Genomic DNA, 20377 nt, shown 5'->3' on the forward strand with positions numbered 1-20377 from the left:
TAAAAAAAATTAAATTATTTTATATTATATAGTCATTATTACAGATAAAAAGTTAAATAGTTTGTTAATGGTAAACATAAAGTTATCTTATCAAATATATACAATTTAATTACTAATTATATCTATGTGTAAGATTAATAAAAATACCCGTAATAATTAGGTAATGGTCTCAAAATAAATTACTTCTTTTGTCAAACCAATAATAGTCAACAGAAAAAAGTTTCTAAAAAATATAAATCAAAAAAATTTGATTCTTTACTATGAGAAAAAAAAACAAAATTATAGTAGATGTATTTAAAGTAAAAATAAAATTAAAAAAAATTATTACGATATTTAAAATAAAACTAACTATAAATATATATATATATATATATATTCCTTTTAATAAAATCACAACAAAAAAAAAAAAAACTCTTGCATAATATTTATACAATTGGCCTAGATAAAATGATTAAAATAGTTTCTTATAAGAAACTAATAATTATTAATTAATTTACAAATTTTTTTTTTTTTTGATCTCTTTTAACTGTTAATATACAAATTTTTTCTTTTAAATAAAAAGCACTAAAGAAACTAAGCGTTTCATAAAAAGCACTAAAGAAACCAAAAAAAAAAAAAATTTTTTTTATGAAAAGCACTAACGGGACCAAAAAGGTTTATAAAAAAAAACACTAACAGGATATTGCTAACAAAATAATAGTTTATTTTTTTTTCTTTCATACTTTGAAATAATATCTCATGTAATGTATCTTTAATTAAGGGGTGAATCTATCTAAAAAATGAGATTACCTGTAGTGACTTTCCTCGATTTAAAGTTCTTTCAGAACTGCCATTTAAAAAAAAAAAAAAATTCATTGAAGTTTGGTTAGATAGAAAATGTATTCAGTTTGAAAAAAAAAAAAAAATAATAAATACAATTCTTTCTGTTCTTTTGGGTAATTCTAGTAGTTGATAATAAGCAAAAAAAAAAAAGGAGTACTTGCATTTTTATAGCTAACCATATAAATATTTCAGGTTTTGTAAAAAAAAAATAACCACAGTTAGTTATAATGATTTCTTTAGTGATTTACCTCCCCCCAAAAAATCAAAGTACTTATAAAGAAATTTAAATATTTTTACATCAACTCTTTTTACCATGATCAAAACTTCTTTTTTTTTTTTTTTTAAATTTTTTTTTTTCTTAAATGGGTATGATTGGAAATTATCAAAACAATCTTAACAAGAAAACATAACACGGATATTGATTAAGCAATTGAAAAATTAAAGTATTACATTACTTTCTATCAATACAGTTTGAGTAACATAAGGGTTCCACGTTATCAAGTTTTTAAAAAAATCGGTATTATAAAGGCATATTGATAAAAAAAAAAAACACAAGAATTCCTATAAAAAAGTTTCAAAAAACCAATTTGTGGTATTTTTTTAAAGATCTTTTTAATTTTTTAATTGGCATTTGATTTTTTTTTTTTCTTTAGAGCAACAGAATAATTTTTAGATAAAATGCTCAGGGTATGATGAACTTCCATTTCTTTTTCAGCTTATAGTTGGTTAAAACTTTTAGTTAAATCGTAGATTGTATTTGGAAATTAACTTATATAGATTCTTATTACAATCAGTATTTCTTTCCAAGTTGATCTGAATATTAGAAAAATGATAAGCCGTTTATTTTTTTTAAAAAAAAATTCTGATTTAAAAATAAAAAAAAAAAAACAAACCATGACAAGAAAAAAAAAAACCTCGTTTAAAGTGTAGGGTAAATTTTTTATTTCGCAAAAAAACATGGGGTAGTTTGTTTAAATTAAACAAAGTGTATAATTATTAGTACCAGAGATTTTTTTTCTTTATTTTTTAATCTGAAATCCATGCTAGCCACTTTATTTTTTTTTTTTTAAAAAAAAAAATTCACGAGGGTGAAATCTGGTTCATTATATTCTAGAATAATAAGAATAACTTTGTATGAATGAATTAACAAGGGTATTTACATTTTATTTTATTTTATTTTATTTAGGGGGGTTCAAAAAAAAAAAACAATCTTTCAACATTCTGCGGGTAGTTTTTTTTGGAGAATTCTTAATAACTTATTATTGGGATAGGTTTGATAAAAAGGGACAAAGTTTTTAAGAAATGAAAAAGACTGGTATATACATACTAAAATATCAAGTAACATGAAGTAGAAATATCAATTTCTTGAAATGAAATAAAATAAAAATAAACATGAGCGCAATTATCTTCTAAATAATCAAAAAGAAAAAACAAAATACAGTAACCAGAGAAAACCTTTATGATTTATGCGTGTTGTTAAAAAAGCATTTTGGAAGAAAATGATAATGATGCTGCTTTTTTTTTTTTTTTTTTTATTTTTTTTATTTTATTTTATTTTATTTTCTAACCCTAACCTGAGGATGTGTTTTTTTATGCAACACCATTTAAAATAAGCATCCTTTCTGTCTTTACAATATTTTTTTTTTTTTTTTTTCACTTCTTCCTTCCCTTTCTCTCCAAAAATAAAAAAATCAAAGCTGTCATTTACAATAAAAACCTATCTACATCATGGTTCTTCTTACAGTTACTCCTGCAATTAAAACAGCTTTGGAGCTTTATCATTCACAAAACAATGATAACAACACTTCAGATCAAATCTCTCCAGACCTTTCCAATGACCAAAACCCCACCATCAAAACAAAGCCCACCCACAATGTCTCTTCCACTACAACCCTGGACACAACTTCAGAAAAGATTTCTGCTAACATCAAACAACAATCTTCCACTACTCTTTTACCACCCACTTCATCGCCTTCTATCTCACATGCACAGCTCATAACCCTTGCCAGCAAAACATGTACTCCTCTCGTGTCACTGGTCAGAAACTCAGCCGTGTACACGCCGCCACCACCTCCGCCGCCTGCCAAATCACCCGAATACATTGCATTGATGTCCCGGCTGAGGCGCGAGGCCGAGGAGGCCGAGTATATGGAGATGGTAGGTGGAGCGGCACCTGCTTCTTCTTTACAAGAAGTTTTGACTCCAGGCCAGGAAATTAAGGCGGTGCGCGAGCAGCTAACAGCCATTGTTAATGTGGGTATTTCGGTGGCATCGGTGGCTTACGCGCTATGGTACTGCTCGGGAAATTACTTTCATTGGGACTTGCCGGCACGTACATTGCTGGCACTATTTGGCGCCATTGTGGTGCTTGTTGCGGAAACAGTAGTGTACCTGCGCTACCATATGCGTGTTGACGATGCGCGTGCGGTTGAGCAGGCCAAGGTGGAAAAGAAGACATTTTTACAAGCTCTTACGGGACCAGAAGGTGTCCTTGCATTACCCTCCGATGATATTGATTTATTACCCGCAGTCTCAACAACCACTTCTACATCTACACCCAAGCCTTCGACCAGGAAACGTCGCGTAGCTTCAAAGAAACAATAATACTGCTTAAATAATTAAATTACATTACATTACATTACATTACTATACTATACTACTACTACTACCTTTTTTTTTTTGTTGTAAATATTGATTCCCATTCGCACAGCAGATACTATAAAGCAAAAAACAACCATTCAGGCATTGGCAAGTAGCACGTCGTTGCGCGCAACTTCAGTAACAGATACCTTGGGAGGAACTTTACTCTTGGAAGACCCGGTAGGGGTGGAAGCGGCTGCAGGACCACCCTTGAACACTTTGGTAGGCAAAGACGTGGGGTTGAAAGCATCGGCCATGTATTGTTTAGGGAGATTAAGCTTGCGTGAGCCAGAGAGGGACTTGATGACATCGGCACGCTTGGATTGCTTGATTTCTTCCTTTTCAAAATACTTTGTTGATTTGTAACTCCATTTGAAGAGAATCTTAAACATGTTCCAAGCATTGATGTCTGGCCAAAGGGTATCGATGAACTCGAGAGTGCAGTTATCACAGCCTTGCCAAATCATAAAGTCGGAGAAGCGGGTTTCACCCGAGGTGCGTACCATAATATCAAGGTCAGGGCTTTGACCCGTGTACATTGCTTTTTCAAACTTGACAATGTCGATATCTTTTGCCTCGATCTGGCCCTTTTCAACAGAGGTGGCGATATTGCGGATGGCGGCAGCAATGTCATCGCGAGAGGTGTATGGGAAGGCAATATTCAAGATACCTCTATATGAGATTGTGGTGGTTAGAGATGGGAAGTTTCATTGCGATGGTAGAACATACCTAGTCATATCTTTTGTTGCTTCCTCTAGCTCTTCAATGAGAACCATGATATCTTCAGGGATCAAGTCGCGATTGCCAATAAATTTAACTTTGATTCCATATCGGGAAGGCACTTGGCTTTTGGAGTTGTGTTAGATTTTGGATGTTTTTTTTTTTTTTTTTTTATTTTTTATTTTTATTTCTTTAAAATAACTTACTCTTTATCCTTAATCAGGACAAGTTTGCTGCGGATAATGTTGAAGAGGGAATCAATTTCGTGTTTTGGGCGGTTAAAGTTTTCAATTGAAAAGGCATAGACGGTTATAGTATTGACACCAGCACTGTAGAGAACTTCAAGAATCTAAATTTTGATTAGAATGTAATTGGGATGTATTTAAGGTAAGGAAGGAAAAAATGACGTACAGTACCAAGACTTTCAAAGCCTGCAACGTGGCCCTCTCCAAGCTCGAGGCCATTTTTTTTGGCGAAGCGACGATTGCCATCCATGATAAAAGCAATATGTTCTGGGATGGGTCCAGTTTTTAAGATACTAGTCAAGATATCTTGGGAAAAGCCAGTGACGAGGCCCATGAGGGGGAAGGAAGAGATCCAGCTTCTCAAAGACATTGTTAGTTAAGAGAGAAGGTGTATGATGTTTTTTGTAAGGAAAGAAAGAAAGAAGAAGAGGGAGTTTTTTGTTTTTTGATTTTTTTTTTTTAAGAAAAAGAGAGGAATTTTCATTTCTTTTATATGCGAATGGAGGTGGTTATAATATATATAACAATTGTTGTTTCTAATGAGAATTTCAACATGATGAGAATTTCAACATGGCTTGTGAATAATTTAATTAAGGTTTGAGTTTTTTTTTATCAAAGTGCTTTTAAAGATATAAGTGCGGCTGAGTATGAGGATGAGAGTGTTTGATAGGGTAACACTTTTTTTAGTTTTTAAGTCATGTGAAATAGGAAATAAACATTTTCCCGGATAGTGTAATATATATATATATATATATATATGTACGTATTCCAAGTCACGTGAAAATTGCAACTTAGGTTGATAAATGAAATGCACAGTAGGTTGGTTAATGGCAATTTCTCCACTCAGGGATAAAAAAAAAAAAAAAAAAAAAAAAAGAGAGAAAAAAAAACGGTTTTTTGATCCAAAGTAAAAAATGTTGAAAAAAAAAAACAATATGATGAAAACCAAAAGATTTGGTTTAAAAAGGAGAATATATATGTAGTTTTTTTTTTTTTTTGATAAGTAGAATGGTTAACTTTTTATTTTAAAAAATTTCAAATGAAATTTTTTTAATTTAAATTTTTTTATCTTTTTTTGGTGGGAATAAAATAGCTTTATTTTCCCATGAATAGAGATTTAGTGCGGAACAAAAAAAGTTTTTTTTTTTCATTTATTTCTTTATTTCCCAAGAAATTTGATCAAAAGTCATTAAACAGATGATGATAAGGGTCATTTTTAGGGTAAATGGACTAGTGCCAAATATTATCTATAGAAAAAGAACAATGGATTGTGAGGGGTGGCGATGGGGAGAGAGGAATAATTGAGTCGAGATTTTGGTAAACAATAATAAACTAACAGGGTAGTTATGAAAAAATAAAAATAAAAAAAAGAAAAAGAAAAAAAAACAATAAGAGGGATAAGGGATAAAAAAAAATTTGATCCAGGGATTTTAATATTTATGGTAATTGATGAAGATTAAATTAAAAAAAAAAAAAAGGAAGAAATGATATGAGCTTGATAATTAACTAAATATAGGGATAATTGTTTATTTAGAACCAAATATTTAAAGCTCATTACCAAGAAATGTTGATTTATTTATTTTTTTTTTTTAAAAAAAATTCTTTTCATCCACATTATTATTATATGTATTAGAAATTAAACTGTTAAAAATTGAGTATCCTAAACTAAAGATTAGTTTCATTTAGTTTTAAAGGTAAAATAAATATTTGAAATATTGATGGAATTTGGTTTAAAAACAAAGTACTAGTTTCAAATATGGTGGAGAGGAAAAGGGTATATATATATATATATATATATATATTCTTTCTTTCTTTCTTTCTTTCTATTTACTCCAAAATATCCAAAGTGAATTTTTTTTTTTTTTTGAGATGTTTACACTGTTTGAAATATTTTTTAAACTCAATCTGATTATGTTTGACCCGATAAATGACATCCAAAGAGCCGGGTATTTAGAGATGAATGGTGATTAATGTGCATAAAATAAATGAAGATGAGGAGAATCAAAAGAAGGATAATTAAAAGTTAAAGAAGAATAGTAAGAAAGAAAAAAAGAGAAAAAGAGAAATAAAAAAAAAAAAAGGATCCTCAAATGAGATAGATTGTTATGGCAACATGTTGAAAAAAGAGGCTTTGAAAATGAATGAAAGAGAGAAAGAAAAAAAGAAGCCATTTAATATTAGAATTATTTTGAAAAAAAAAAGACATTTTCAAAAAAGATTTTAATAAATCAAAAAAAATATGAAAATAATTATGATATATATTTCATTTCATTTCATTTCATTTTTATCTTTTAAGTTTTTTTTAAGTTTTTTTTTTAAATGACATGAAAACCTTGGAATTAAAAAGAGTTATTTGTCCATTTCTGCCTAAACAATGTTTTTTAGTTTTGAATCTCCCGGTAATTATGATGATGACTATGACGATGACGAAGATGACAATTAAAATGATAGTTAATATTATCCATTTGTGTTCATTACCCATTTTACATATTGGAAGATATAGTTTCTGGCCTTTTTTTTTGTTTTTTTTTGGATGAATCGTGAAATTTTTTTTTTTTTTTAAAATTATTTAAATATATTTTTATAAATATATATACAATTTCCAAGGGAATTATAAATAGATGATAAATTTCCTTAGATGAAGGAAAAAAAAAGAAAGAAAGAAAGAAAGAAAAAGATATTAAGAGTTGAAGACAATAATAAAAAAAACAAGTTGAACATTTCAAAGCTCACTCAACATTTACGTGTTATTTTATTATCATTATTATTATTATTATTATTATTATTAAACAATATTTCGAATTGTTATCTAGAATACCAATTAAATTAATTTTTGTTTCTTTTCTTTTTTTATATTCTTTTTTTGAACTACAATTAATATCATTTACAATAAAGGTCAATAACCAAATAAGAAAGAGTGAATATAAATTTTTATTTTTAATTTTGATTTTCTAGTTTTGATTTGTTATTATAAGAGAAGAAGATGATGACTTCTTAATAATCAGCTCGGTTATTAAAAAAAAAAAATAAAATACGAGGATTCTAATTTTTTTTTTTTTTTTTTTTTTTTTTTTTCTTTCTTTCTTTCTTTCTTTCTTTCTTTCTTTCTTTATTTTTTTTTTGTTTTGTTTTAATGACCAAAAATCATTCCATAAAAAAAAATTCAAAAAAGGGGGAAATACTAAATGAAGGCTTTTTTTTATATACAAATTTTTTTTTCTTCATGATTTCTTGTCCAAGGCGGATTTTTATTTTTATTTTTATTTAATTTTTTTTTTTTGTATATCCAAATATGCGGTTTTTTTTTTTAGCAGTAAAAGAATTTTTTTTTTTTTTATTTTTATTTTTTTTTACAATTGTAAAATTGCAGCAGAAGCGAGAAGCGAGAAGCAGCACCAACAACAGCAGCAACAGTAACAGCAACAGCAATAGCATCAACAAGAGAAAAAAAAATAAAAAAATAAAAAGGAATGCCGATCACAAGATGATTATTTGCCCAACTAAGTATATTTATCTGTTGAGTATATATATTTTATTTTTTTTATTTTTTTTGGTTTTGGTTTTGCTCTTGGTTAGTTCTAATTCAAAAAAATAAAAAAAAAGTCCAAAACAACCCAAACAAATGTGCATTTTAATTAAGTAATTACTTATTTAATATATTATAATATTATAATATTACTGCATGTTGTTGTTGGATAAAAAAAAAAAAAAAAACCAACGATGGCAGCCATGTGGGAATTTTTTTATTGTTTTTTATTGTTTTTTATTGTTTATTTTGTTTATTATTGTTAAGTACTAATGAGTATAATAGTAATGCAATACTACTACTACTACTACTACTACTACTACTACTACTACTACTACAAATAATAATAATAATAATAATAATAATAATAATAATAATAATAATAATAATAATAATAATAATAATAATAATAATAATAATAATAATAATAATAATAATAATAATAATAATAATAATAATAATAATAATAATATTCGGGTAAGTATTATTGTTATTCATGATGATATAATAAAAACATTGAAAAGAGCAAAAAAGATGGTTTTAAAATAGTTCAAAAGCATTAATTGATTTCTTGGACCAAATCCAGTACTAAATTTGCAACAAAGAAAAAATTTTTTTTTTAATCTTTTTTGGTATTATTATTATTATTATTATTATTATTATTATTATTATTATTATTATTATTATTATTATTATTATTATACTTTGGGTCTTGAATATTAATATTTTAGTATTTTTTTATTTTAAGGCTATTGCTAGAGAAAGAAGAGGAGGAGGTAGGTGTGATGATGATGATGATGATTATGATGATCATTTGTTTCTTCTAAATGGTAAGTTGAGGAGGGCGATTTATTTATTATAATAATAATAAATATCATACAAATTATAAAAAAAAAAAAAATAAAATTTGTTTTATATAGTGCGCAATAAAGCCTATTGGTCAAGATAACAAAGGGGTGAGGAAGAAGAAAAAAAAAAATAAAATAAAAAATTAAATAATTAAAAAAAAAAGGACAGCGTTTGAAAAGAAAATTGTTTATTGGCAGTTTTCTTTCTTTCTTTCTTTCTTTTTTTTTTAATTTAATTTAAAATTTTTAAAATTTTTAAAAATTTAAAAAATTTAAAAATAAAAATTGTGATAATGGATGAGTGCAGGTTTATAGATTTAGAATTTGTTTTTCTTTTTTTTTTTTAAAAAAAAAAAAAAAAAAGGGAGAGAGATAGAAGGAGGGGAATAAAGGATTGCTCAGGTATTATTATAATTGATTATAATCAATTATTTAGCTGGTCAAAAAAAAAAACCCTCCATAAAGAAAGAAATATACAAACTTTTGGCCATATTTGAATTCTTTTTTTTTTTTTTGTTCAAAATTGATGGATTCTTTATTATTATTATTTTTTTTTTCAAAAGTATGCTGCTACGTGTAGTAAACCCTTAACAAACTTGAAAACTTCTTTTTTATTTTTTTTTATTTTTATTTTTATTTTTGCTTCTATTTTTCTATTTCAGTTTCTTCCATTTCGCCAGATTAAAGTTTTTTTTTTGTCATTATTTAAAATTTGATTTTTTTTTTATATATAAATATATATAAAACTGTTGAAAAAAAAAAAAAAATTATTTTTGAAAAAGGGATCCGCATTAAAAAAAAAAAATAAAAAAGTTTAAAATTTTGTGTAAATTTATTTTACACAAATAAATATTAATTTATTATATATTGTTAAAAAGTAAATCAAAAGTTTTTTTTTTATTTTAAATTTTACACTTTACACTTTACATTTTACACTTTACATTTTAACATTGACTAAATGTTTTTGATTTTTTTTTTTTTTTCACAATATACATATATACAAAATAAAAACATGGTTTTTTTTTTTAAAAAATTGACACCATTTGGAAAATGATAAAATTACACACACACAAAAAAAAAATTATTATTATTATTATTATTATTATTGGCAGCTTTGAATATTTCTTTAAAAATATATACTGGCGTGCATTTGTATGAGGCGGCCCCTTTTATTACAACAATCATTATTATCAATCAATCTATCAATTAATCAAAAATAATAAAATAGTTAAAAAAAATTAAGTATAAAAAATAAAATATCTGTTTCTCTTAGTTTTCATTTTTTTTTTAATTCTAAAGGATAAATAAAAAAAAAAACTCGGAATACCTGGTGATAATTTTCCTTTTACTTAGGTGACAAACATAAATAAAGAAAAAAAAATATATATATAGATTTTTATTTATTTATTTATTTTCGATTCCGATCAAACTAGTTTTGGAGAATTGTAGAGTTGAAGTTCAAAAACTGGTTGCTTAATTTTGAATTGAATAAATAAAAAAAAAACCCCGAAATTCTTTTACAATATTTGAAATATCTTTGTTTTTATTTCATTTACAATATACAATCATCACTATCATTTAAGATCATCACCATCATCATCATCAATTAATTAGTTGATGATAAATAAATTCTTCTTCTCCACCTTAAACAGAGTTTTTTTTTTTTTTTTTTCCCCCTCCTCTCTTTCTTTTTTTTTTATCAAAATTGGTTTGTTTCTTTTACTTTTCGTGGGCATTATATGAAACTTTTTAATTGGATCAAGGTTTGTCTTCTTTTGTTTTTTTTTTCCTTACATAGGCTAATCTTCCCTTTTTTTTTTTCTTTCTTTCATAACCTATAGGCTAATCTTACCCCCTCCCCTTAATTTTGTTTTTTTTTTTCTTTCATAGGCTAATCTTCCCTTTATTTTCTTAAATGAATCTAACATAGAAATGAAAGAAACGAAGAAACATGCAAATGAAAAATGAAAAATGAAAAATGAAAAATAAAACTTGATGATATTAAATCTCGCATAATATAATTTCTTAAATTTCTTAAAATTTTTTTGTTCAAAACATGATAAAAAAAACTCACATGTTTATAAACATGTATTCTCAATCTAATTATTATTGACTAAAAGACCCTCAATAATTAATTCTAAGGCAAGATCAAGCGGACAATAAAAATAAAAAGAAAAAGCATCACTTGATGAAATACATGACCAATTTAACAACCATAATTTATTATAATTTATTAGTAGTCGTAAAAATTGTTAGGATTTACGTGGGCTCTAAATGGAATTCTGTGTTAGCTATTATAGTCGATTAGAGTACAGCAGTAAAAGGGCACAGCCAATTTAATAACAATAATATGGATCTTTATTTAATAATATAAACTATATAAACGTACCTAAATGGAATTCTGTGTTAGCTATTATAGTCGATTAGAGTACAGCAGTAAAAGGGCACAGCCAATTTAATAACAATAATATGGATAAGGAAAGAAAACAAATAAAATTTTCACTTTATTTTTGGTGTCCTTTTCCAAACCCTAACCTGTTATTTCTGTATCCCAACACTCCTCCATTCTGGTGTCCAGCTAATGGGCATCAGAACCTCAATTCAACTTTGCCATCACCATATCCAATTTCAGTCGCTTCATCTCATGCAGCCAGCCATCATAGCCATCACCAACTTGAATCCTAGTAATTGCCTTCATGAAGCCATCATTCGTAAAAGCCTTAGTCAGAAAGTCTGCCAACTGATCATCAGTTCTCACTGGTTGAATCGTAATGGTCTTATCAGCAATTGAGGCTCGGATTTGATCGTAGTTTTCTTTCAAATACATTGTCTCAATTTCCTTTTGCCCAGTCAGATTCTGCACCAGTGCACTATTGTCTTCACGAATCTCCACAGGTCTTCGGTAAGAATTCTTCAATGCATGCAAGTACATGCGAGTATTAATGACCTTAGGTAAACAGTCAATCACTGCAGTCAACTCAGCATCCCGAATGCTTCTAATGATGATATCAATTCGCTTTGACAGCCAACAGATTGGAGCACCACCATACAGGATCACAAATGCTTTCACGCCGACCACATCTTTTCCAACTGTTGTCCTACTCGCATCAGTGTAACACACAAGATTATCCATTTCCCGTCTAAAAATCAAACCACGCTTCGGCGTACTGACCACATACCCAACAAGCTTCTTGACAGCCTCAAAGTGCTCCATGGTTGCTTCATTCAGAAAATGACTCACTTTCCGAACTGCATCAACAATGTCCACACGACAAACAGTTGCATAATAGCGCAGTCTTCCAACCATATGACGATAGTCAGCAACCATTGGGGCTGACAACAACTCACCGATTTCCCGTTTTTCTTGGCCAGGCTTTGTTCCAGGACGATCCCGAAAGCTCAAGACCATGGGAGATCTGCTCGGCTTGATGTTGTACTTACGCACCATGCTATTCAATTCTGCAATCTTCTCATGCAAGTCCAATGTCACCACACCTTGCTCAAGATCGTAAGTCACATTCATGTTCAAGAATTTGCTGATTCTGCCAAAATCCTTTCCTTCATAAACTGACAAGATCTCCGTTTTAGTGCTGCCAATCACCTCTTCATCTTCTCCCATCACCAGAATGTCATCAACATAGACCAAAACAATCACCAAATTTGCATCATACCCACGTGTAAATGTGTTTGGGCATTCAGCTGACTCCCTAAATCCAAGTGACTCAAGAGTACCTTTCAGATGATTGTACCAGTTTAACGGCGCTTGACGAAGTCCATACAGATTCTTAATCAACCTAAAAATCTTCCGGCCCTCACCAGGAATATCAACTTTGACGTAGATTTCTTCATCAACATCCGCATTTAAATACGCAGACTTGATATCAAGTTGGTGTATGTGATAACCTCTAACAGCTGCTGTTGCAAACACCATTCTAAGCTTCTCAACACCCAATGTTGGAGACGAGATAATATTAAAGTCAATGCCATCAACTTGCTTATCGCCACGCGCAACAAGTCTAGCCTTAAATAAAATGACTTTCCCTTCTTTAGTCTTCAATGAGTAAACCCACATAGTATCAATCACCGTTTTCCCAGTCATGTCAAAACCTTCTTCAACACCCATAAAAGTACCTTTCTGGTAAAGCGCCATAATTTCAGTTTTTCTAGCCCAAAGCCAATGCTCTTTGTATTTGCCTTTTTCATCATACACAGCAATGGGTATCGGTACCATTTCAGCATCAAGATCTCCAATTTCTGGAAGACATGATTCTCTGAACTGCTCGTACAGCTCACCACCAGCCACATCCTGAATAAAAGGCTTTGCCATTCGCACTTTTTCAACACCTTGAGCCAGAGGCTTCCTACCACGCTTTTCCTTCAACGGCTTCTTCGGGTCCTTAATCCAACCTTTCCCTTCAATTTTCTTCACCCTTTCAATCCAAGCACTAAAATTTCCTACTCTCTCAAATTCCTTTCTCTTTCTTTCCTTTTCTTCCTCCTCTTTCTCTTTCTCAATTTCTTTATGCAGTGCCACAATCTCTCGCATCTCTCTTTTTATTCTTTCATCATCAGTCTCATCATCATACACAAAGTCCGGTCTTCGTGCACTTTTCTCTAACCTCGACGATCTTCGCAGCACTCTCGCAGCTTCACCAGTTTCTTTTCCAATTCTTGCTGCTTCTTCGATTTTATCCAACACAGTCTTTTTAGTACTTCCTTTGGGCCTACCACGACCTCTCTTTACCTTTGGCACATCTTCTCCTTCCTCACCACTGTCCTCCTTTCTTTCAGACTCCTGTTTTCCTTTTTCTTCAGACTCTTGCCTACCTTTTTCTTTAGACTCGTGTTTTTCTTTTTCTCTAGACTCTTGCTCTTTGATCTCATTAGTGACTCTTTTTCTTTTGAGAATACTTTTAGTCCTCTCTTCTACTTCTTCCTTCTTCATTTCTTGCTCAGCCAACGGATTCTCTTCAACTTCAGCATAAATGTTGGCCTCATTCTCATCACTTCTTTGTTCATCCAGCTCCATCACTAACTTCGGCAACAAGTCTATATCCTCCTCCATACCTTCATCCTCATCACCTTCAACCGCACTTTCAAATAAATCATCATCAGACTCTGAATCAGCAGAAGCATTCACACTCAACGCAGGAGACCCATTTATTACACCATTACTCAAACTCGCCTGAACACCTTCACCTCCTCCAACAGCAGCATTAGCAACAAGCTGATCGCTACTGTTCATCAACGGCGATAAAATCTGTTCAGCCATGTTCGACGATAACGGCGCAACCTCGTCACCCACATCCACGCTACCACTACCTTCTGTTTCACCAGCTGGCAAAACCATAACTGGAGCAGAAAAATTACTCACACCATCACCAATATCAGCATCTGCTCCAACAACGACACCATCAACAATACCACTAATAGTACTATCAACTGCCTTACCATGCTTCCTCTGCACCAAATCCTCAGTATTTGCCACCTCTTGCACATGAGTTTGAGGCATCGCCAGCAATGCTGACTCTCGCTTTTTACTCACTTCAGATGGAAATGACAATGTTTCCGGATCAAATGCATGAAACACAGATGGAACACCAATATCAGTAACGGCATTAGCAACGTTACCAAGCACACGAGTTGTATCATTAACAGCAACATCAGGAATATCCTTCTGCACTGCTCTTAGCTCATTGGAGCCAGGAAGACGCACAAACTCAATCTGCTTAAATGGATTTTCAGCAACAGGCTTTGAAGTCTTTAGCACCGCAGGGAAATCACTCACCAATGGATCTGGCTTTTTAGTAGTTTCTTGACTCTGTTGAGCATTGTCAATTAGTGCTCCTCCAGACCCTCCAACTACACCATCTCCTCCACGCTGCTTCAGCACAGTATCTCCTCCAGGCCTCCTAGAAACAGGATTGCTTCCAAAGAAACTCGACGATGGCAACTGCGACGACGACTTTATGCCCATACCAATAAGACTTCTCTTAGGCTGCTTGTAACTGGCTGGCGCAGAAGGGATGACTACAGGAACTGGCATTGGATCTGCCATCCTCACATCTGGAACTGACATTGGATCTGTCATTTCTACATCAGAAACCAACTGCGACTCAGGCTCAAAAACCACATCACAATCAACTTCATCCATAAAATTCCCAATATGGTCATCCAACTTATATGTACCATTTTTGCACAATGCCATCTGAGAGAAACTCTCACGATAAACCTTGAACGACTGAGCAACCACAACACGGTTTCTGCTTGGGCAAAAGAACAAGCCACCAGGGCGGCCCTGTGGATGTCCCAAAAATATACCAGAAACAGCACGTGGCTCCAGCGTTGTACCCGGCTTACGCTGATCTGTTGGAATCCAAATAGAAGCATCACAACCAAAAGGAGGACAAGCATCTGTCCTTACCCTTCTGCCACTCAATACTTGTTCTGCAACCATGACTTTACGCGTAACAACCTCATTACCGTCAACATCAACAGAGTAAATGAGAATATTTCTAGGAATCAGATTGTTCATAGCAAAAGCTACATACTGCATGCAGTACGGCCAAAACGCATGATGACCACCACACGCATGAAGCGCAGCTCTCACATAAGAGAAAACAACTCTGATATTAGCCTCAGCAATACCATTATGTTGATGCACATACGGAACTGAGTACTGATGAATAATCCCTTTTCCTTTCAGAAAAGCTTCAAACTGGTTTGAAGTAAATTCACCACCATTGTCAGTACGCAAAACCTTTGGCTTCCACCCCAACTGATTTTCCAGAAGACTTACCAAGTAACCAATCTCTAACACTGCAGCGCTCTTCTGCTTCAATGGAAACGTCCAAACATAGTGCGAGAACTTGTCAACAATGATCAATGCGTTTTCTTCACCGTACAAACCTTTTGGCAACTTCACCTTTAAATCAGCAGACAGCTGATCACCAGGCTTCTTCACCACTTTTGCACTTAATGGGTGATACACATCTTTCATCTTGCTCATATGACAAGTGGTACAATGCGGCAACATTGGTAAAATACCTTCCAGCAAACTAGGGTCTTTAGAATAATCATAAGACACTTGATAAAGCCCATTCTTCAGCCCATCAATAATAGCTCCATAATTAATATGCGCTATATCATGAATGCTCATAATGTCAGAAATCACACGTTCAGTACGGCGCAGTTCAGTCGCAAGTGAAACCCGAGCAAACTTGACTGTCTCAAGCATGCCCTCTTTTGCAACAAAGTCTTCCACGCTCTTATAACTAACCATGTACCTCTTCATAAACTCTGGATCTTCAAACTGACGCTCAGTAAACGACTCATCAAGATACGCATATGACATATCCTGAACAATAACGGTTCTGAAAACTTTTGCCCGCGGTTTGTTCGTAAGCAATCCCGTTATTAGCCACATAGATGAGTCTGCATCACTGCAAATCTTGTTTTCTCTGGCAACCTTTGACGTTACTATAGCAGCGTCCTTACCAGAGGTTCTGGTGAGGTAAATGGGTGCAACCACGATATGCTCAAACCCAGGAATCAGCAGAACATTGCGCAACATCACTCCATTATCCTTATCTAACCAGATATCACCTGCTTTTGATGCATGTATCTTCGTCACATCATCACCCAGAATCACATTCACATTGGTAGGTCTTATACTTCCTTGAATGAACAGTCTGTCATCACCACAAATATGACGACCACTGCCAGAATCAATAAGAAGTAAACGGCTCTTCAAATAGTCCATTCCACTTTTTTCCTTGTTATCATAGCTCAGCTTTGTGTATTTAGTTTTGATGATATCACTTTCAGTATTCACTCTCGATTTAAGTCCAGCAGACAATAATACAGTCTCAGGAATCTCGACTGATGTCTTAGTTGGAGCACTAAACCCTGATGCTAAAAGATCATCCATTGAATCCACAAATGACACTTTTTCGGAGATAAAAGCTGGCTTCGTTACCATCTTTTTATATGCTATTTTCTCTGCAGGACCAGATGTCTCTGTACTGACTGCCTTTGAGTATCGTGATTTGCGGCCAAACTTCGGGTAGCCGATCTTCTCAAAAACTTTGTCACTCCCTGCCCTACTAGTAACAGTAAATTCTCCTCTCTTCAGTATCTTGCGTACTTCATCAAGCTCAGCACAATCTTTGCCATGCATTCTAACCAGGAAATCTACTTGAGGTTTAAACAATGGCATAAGAAACTTATCCACTGGAAACGCATCAAGTAATTTTTCAAAACCATCAAACATCTGCTCTTCAGTCCACTTGGCCATGTCAGTTGGTAAATCACCATACACTTCACTGAACGGTTTCTTTTCTGACTTCTGCTCATCTATCTTCACTTGGAAGACAGCTGAGACATACTGAATATTGTTTACCTTCTTTGTTGACTCATTTTCGGACTTTGGTCGAACTTCTGCAGCTGGTCGCTTTTCCACCATTAATGCTCTTGGGCCCACTGGCAATGAACTACCAACTTGTAGCTTCTTGCACACCACATATTCCCCATTAGTTGAATCCTGGCGCACTTGAGCATCATTCCTCACTACAATGCCAGCACTCACAGTATCAGGCACATCATAGTAAGGAGATGGATAATCTCTGAGGGCTTCAAAACCCTCACTTTCTTTCTTTTCAAAAATCTTAGTCAGTTCCTTGAGAAACGCAATATATGGGTTTGGATAATTCTCTGGTAAATTACCTTCTTCACAAAACTTCCTGTACTTTGGATGAAACTCTCGATAAAATGTTGCAGTACTTTTTGTCCTCTCAAACTTCTCTCGAAACTCTTTCAACTCAGGCTGATAAACCTCATTCATAGATAAACATAAATGATACGCAGCCAAATGCTGAGTATAGAGAACATTCATCATTAAAGAATCTGGGAACATCTCAGTATTCTGTTTATGATCCTTCTCATAGTTCCGAACTGCTCGCTTTAAGTTTTCAACAACTGCTGACACTCTTGTTGGTCTTGTCTCTGGTGTGAACCACTCAGATACTGGATACTCTTGTAACGACGAAAATCCAACACCCATCAGACGATTATTAGCACAATCAAGCCCATGATCAACCCTTTGCTCCAGTGCATGCTGAAGTTCAGTCATGATTGTTCTAATTGACTTTGAGTCTGTTGCAGTCACCAATCCTGAGAATTCCTTCAACATCAATTGAGTCACATAATTTGCTAGTTTCACACGTAACACTTGTCGCACAACTTCACACACTAAGAAAATACCAGCTTCATCTCCTTTATTTATATCTGCATCAAAAACTTCAAGAACACATTTGATATATGGATCATCCACCCTCAAAACCTGTACTCTCAAATCCTTTGCCATGTTATAAATCTCAGATTCTGGTGTTTCTGTTGTTGGTGATTGTTCATACAACATTTCGAGCCTTTTTTGCATTGAAATCTTGTTACAATAGAAACCTCTCTCGTCAGATCCTTTCAGTTTCACACGAAAGTAATAACTCAATTCTAAATTCAGCAATTTCTCAGTCGACTGATAGTCTTCAATTACTTTGCTTTTAAAGGTGTCTGGAACCTGTTCCTCAGTCCAGTCCAACACCTTTTGTAATTCTTGGTATCTCAATTGTCCATTGCATTCAATTTTTAGTCGTCGAATTTCATCAAGAATCATTCTGCCTGATTTAGTTTCACTAATTGGTCTCATAAAGACATCACCAGTTTTATCATTTACTCCCACTAATTCACTGTTCAAGTAATAGTCTCCAGTTTTCAGTTCACGACTAAACCTTCCTCTAAAGGGACCATTATCCACTCCTTCAAATTGGAGTCGCTTTCCTGACTCTTCACCTTGAAAATTTTTATTGTTGCCATCATTTTTTATTGACGAATCGTTGTTATCAGTTTTACTTCCAACTTGCCCAACTTTATCAGCTGAACCTTTTGTCGCTGTAGCTATTCCTGGCTGAACCATCTTAAATTAAATTAATGACTTTTATTGAACCAAATTATTTTACTGAAAAAAAAACTTGCTTAAAGTTACTGCTTGCTTGCACTCTAACCTAATACCTAAACAAATACTATCTCTTAAGTTTAAAACTCGTAGTCAATGAGACTCTTAATCTGTTAGGATTTACGTGGGCTCTAAATGGAATTCTGTGTTAGCTATTATAGTCGATTAGAGTACAGCAGTAAAAGGGCACAGCCAATTTAATAACAATAATATGGATCTTTATTTAATAATATAAACTATATAAACGTACCTAAATGGAATTCTGTGTTAGCTATTATAGTCGATTAGAGTACAGCAGTAAAAGGGCACAGCCAATTTAATAACAATAATATGGATAAGGAAAGAAAACAAATAAAATTTTCACTTTATTTTTGGTGTCCTTTTCCAAACCCTAACCTGTTATTTCTGTATCCCAACAAAAATGAGAGAATACGAATAACTCTTCTTCTTCATCATTATAATGAAAAAAAAACGGAAGCAGAGGAAGAAAAATCAAAATAATACTTGCACTTTTCTGAACTACTTTCAGAACGCCTTAAACCATCCCAATAAGCGAGAATATTTTCATTTAGTTTGATAAAAAGGGTAAAGGATATATAGATTTATATATATATATATATATATTATTTTTAATTTGTTTATAATATTTTTTCAAACATTTCAAACAAATTTTTTTTTTTTTTTTTTTTTTTTTATAATAATCAGCTTGTGTGATGTGATGTGATGAAAATACATTTTTGCATATTTACGTAATTATAATAATAGAGAGAGATAAAAAAAAAAAAAATCAGTTACTAGTGCAGACACCCAATGTAGATTTAATTGTTACTTGTTGCTTTTCAACACCACTTGGTACCATATGATGAAGATGACTTTTTTTTTTTTTTTTTTTTTTTTTACCAACAAAAATACGGTGCGCTAACATTTGCCTAACTTCTATATATAAATGATTATTATTATTATTATTATTATTTAGTTATATAATTAGGAATCGAGACTTTGAGATTTCTTGCTCAGATATTTTTTTTAATTCGACAACAACAACAACATAAGGACCCACTTGGTATTAATATTAGTAGTAGCATACATAATAATGTATATACTTTTGTATAGTATCGTCATCAAGACTGTTTGAATCGTGATTACGATACGATTGTTACATATATATATACATATATTAAAAAAAGAAAACAAAGCTCATTCTGGTTAAAATAGACCCTACGACTAGTTTTCATCTTAAGAAGAAAAAGAAGAAGAAAACTAGTGGTAGTAGTGTTTACAAGCTTATAAACATTTACATCCCATTGTTTCCTTTTTTTTTTTTTTTTTTTTTTTAAGGCTTTTCACCTCCACCCTCATGGTTACTGGAAAAATTACGGCTTTTCTATTGTTTTTTTTTCTTATTTCATTGTACAAATATAACAATAACAATAACAATAATACTACTTACCACTATGTTAATTAACATTAAAAAAATTAACTTTCTTTTTTTTTTTTTTTTTTTTAAATTCAATTATATCTAGATACATATTGACTTTATTTTTTTTTTTAGAAACAATTGTGTAAC

The 20377-nt window shown here is 31.9% G+C and overlaps 3 protein-coding genes across 3 annotated transcripts; 1 reads left to right on the plus strand and 2 right to left on the minus strand.

Annotated features, from left to right (window-relative positions):
• Positions 1-2550: 2550 nt before the first annotated feature.
• SAPINGB_P003567 (uncharacterized protein) lies at positions 2551-3426 on the plus strand (the record flags this gene model as incomplete). The annotated part of the gene is made up of 1 exon (XM_031998284.1): positions 2551-3426. The coding sequence occupies one exon, from the start codon at positions 2551-2553 to the stop codon at positions 3424-3426; it is 876 nt and encodes a 291-aa protein (XP_031854175.1).
• Positions 3427-3560: 134 nt separating this feature from the next.
• On the minus strand, positions 3561-4797 carry SAPINGB_P003568 (uncharacterized protein; the record flags this gene model as incomplete). Its single annotated transcript, XM_031998285.1, has 4 exons — positions 3561-4134; positions 4192-4308; positions 4389-4531; positions 4594-4797. 4 exons carry the CDS (start codon positions 4795-4797, stop codon positions 3561-3563), a joined length of 1038 nt encoding a protein of 345 aa, XP_031854176.1.
• Positions 4798-11397: 6600 nt separating this feature from the next.
• Positions 11398-18771, minus strand: SAPINGB_P003569 (uncharacterized protein; the record flags this gene model as incomplete). Its single annotated transcript, XM_031998286.1, has 1 exon — positions 11398-18771. The coding sequence occupies one exon, from the start codon at positions 18769-18771 to the stop codon at positions 11398-11400; it is 7374 nt and encodes a 2457-aa protein (XP_031854177.1).
• Positions 18772-20377: the final 1606 nt, after the last annotated feature.

This window comes from Magnusiomyces paraingens (genome assembly GCF_902498895.1).
Source record: "Magnusiomyces paraingens strain CBS 517.90 genome assembly, contig: contig3, whole genome shotgun sequence".
Classification (NCBI taxonomy): Eukaryota; Fungi; Ascomycota; class Dipodascomycetes; order Dipodascales; family Dipodascaceae; genus Magnusiomyces; species Magnusiomyces paraingens.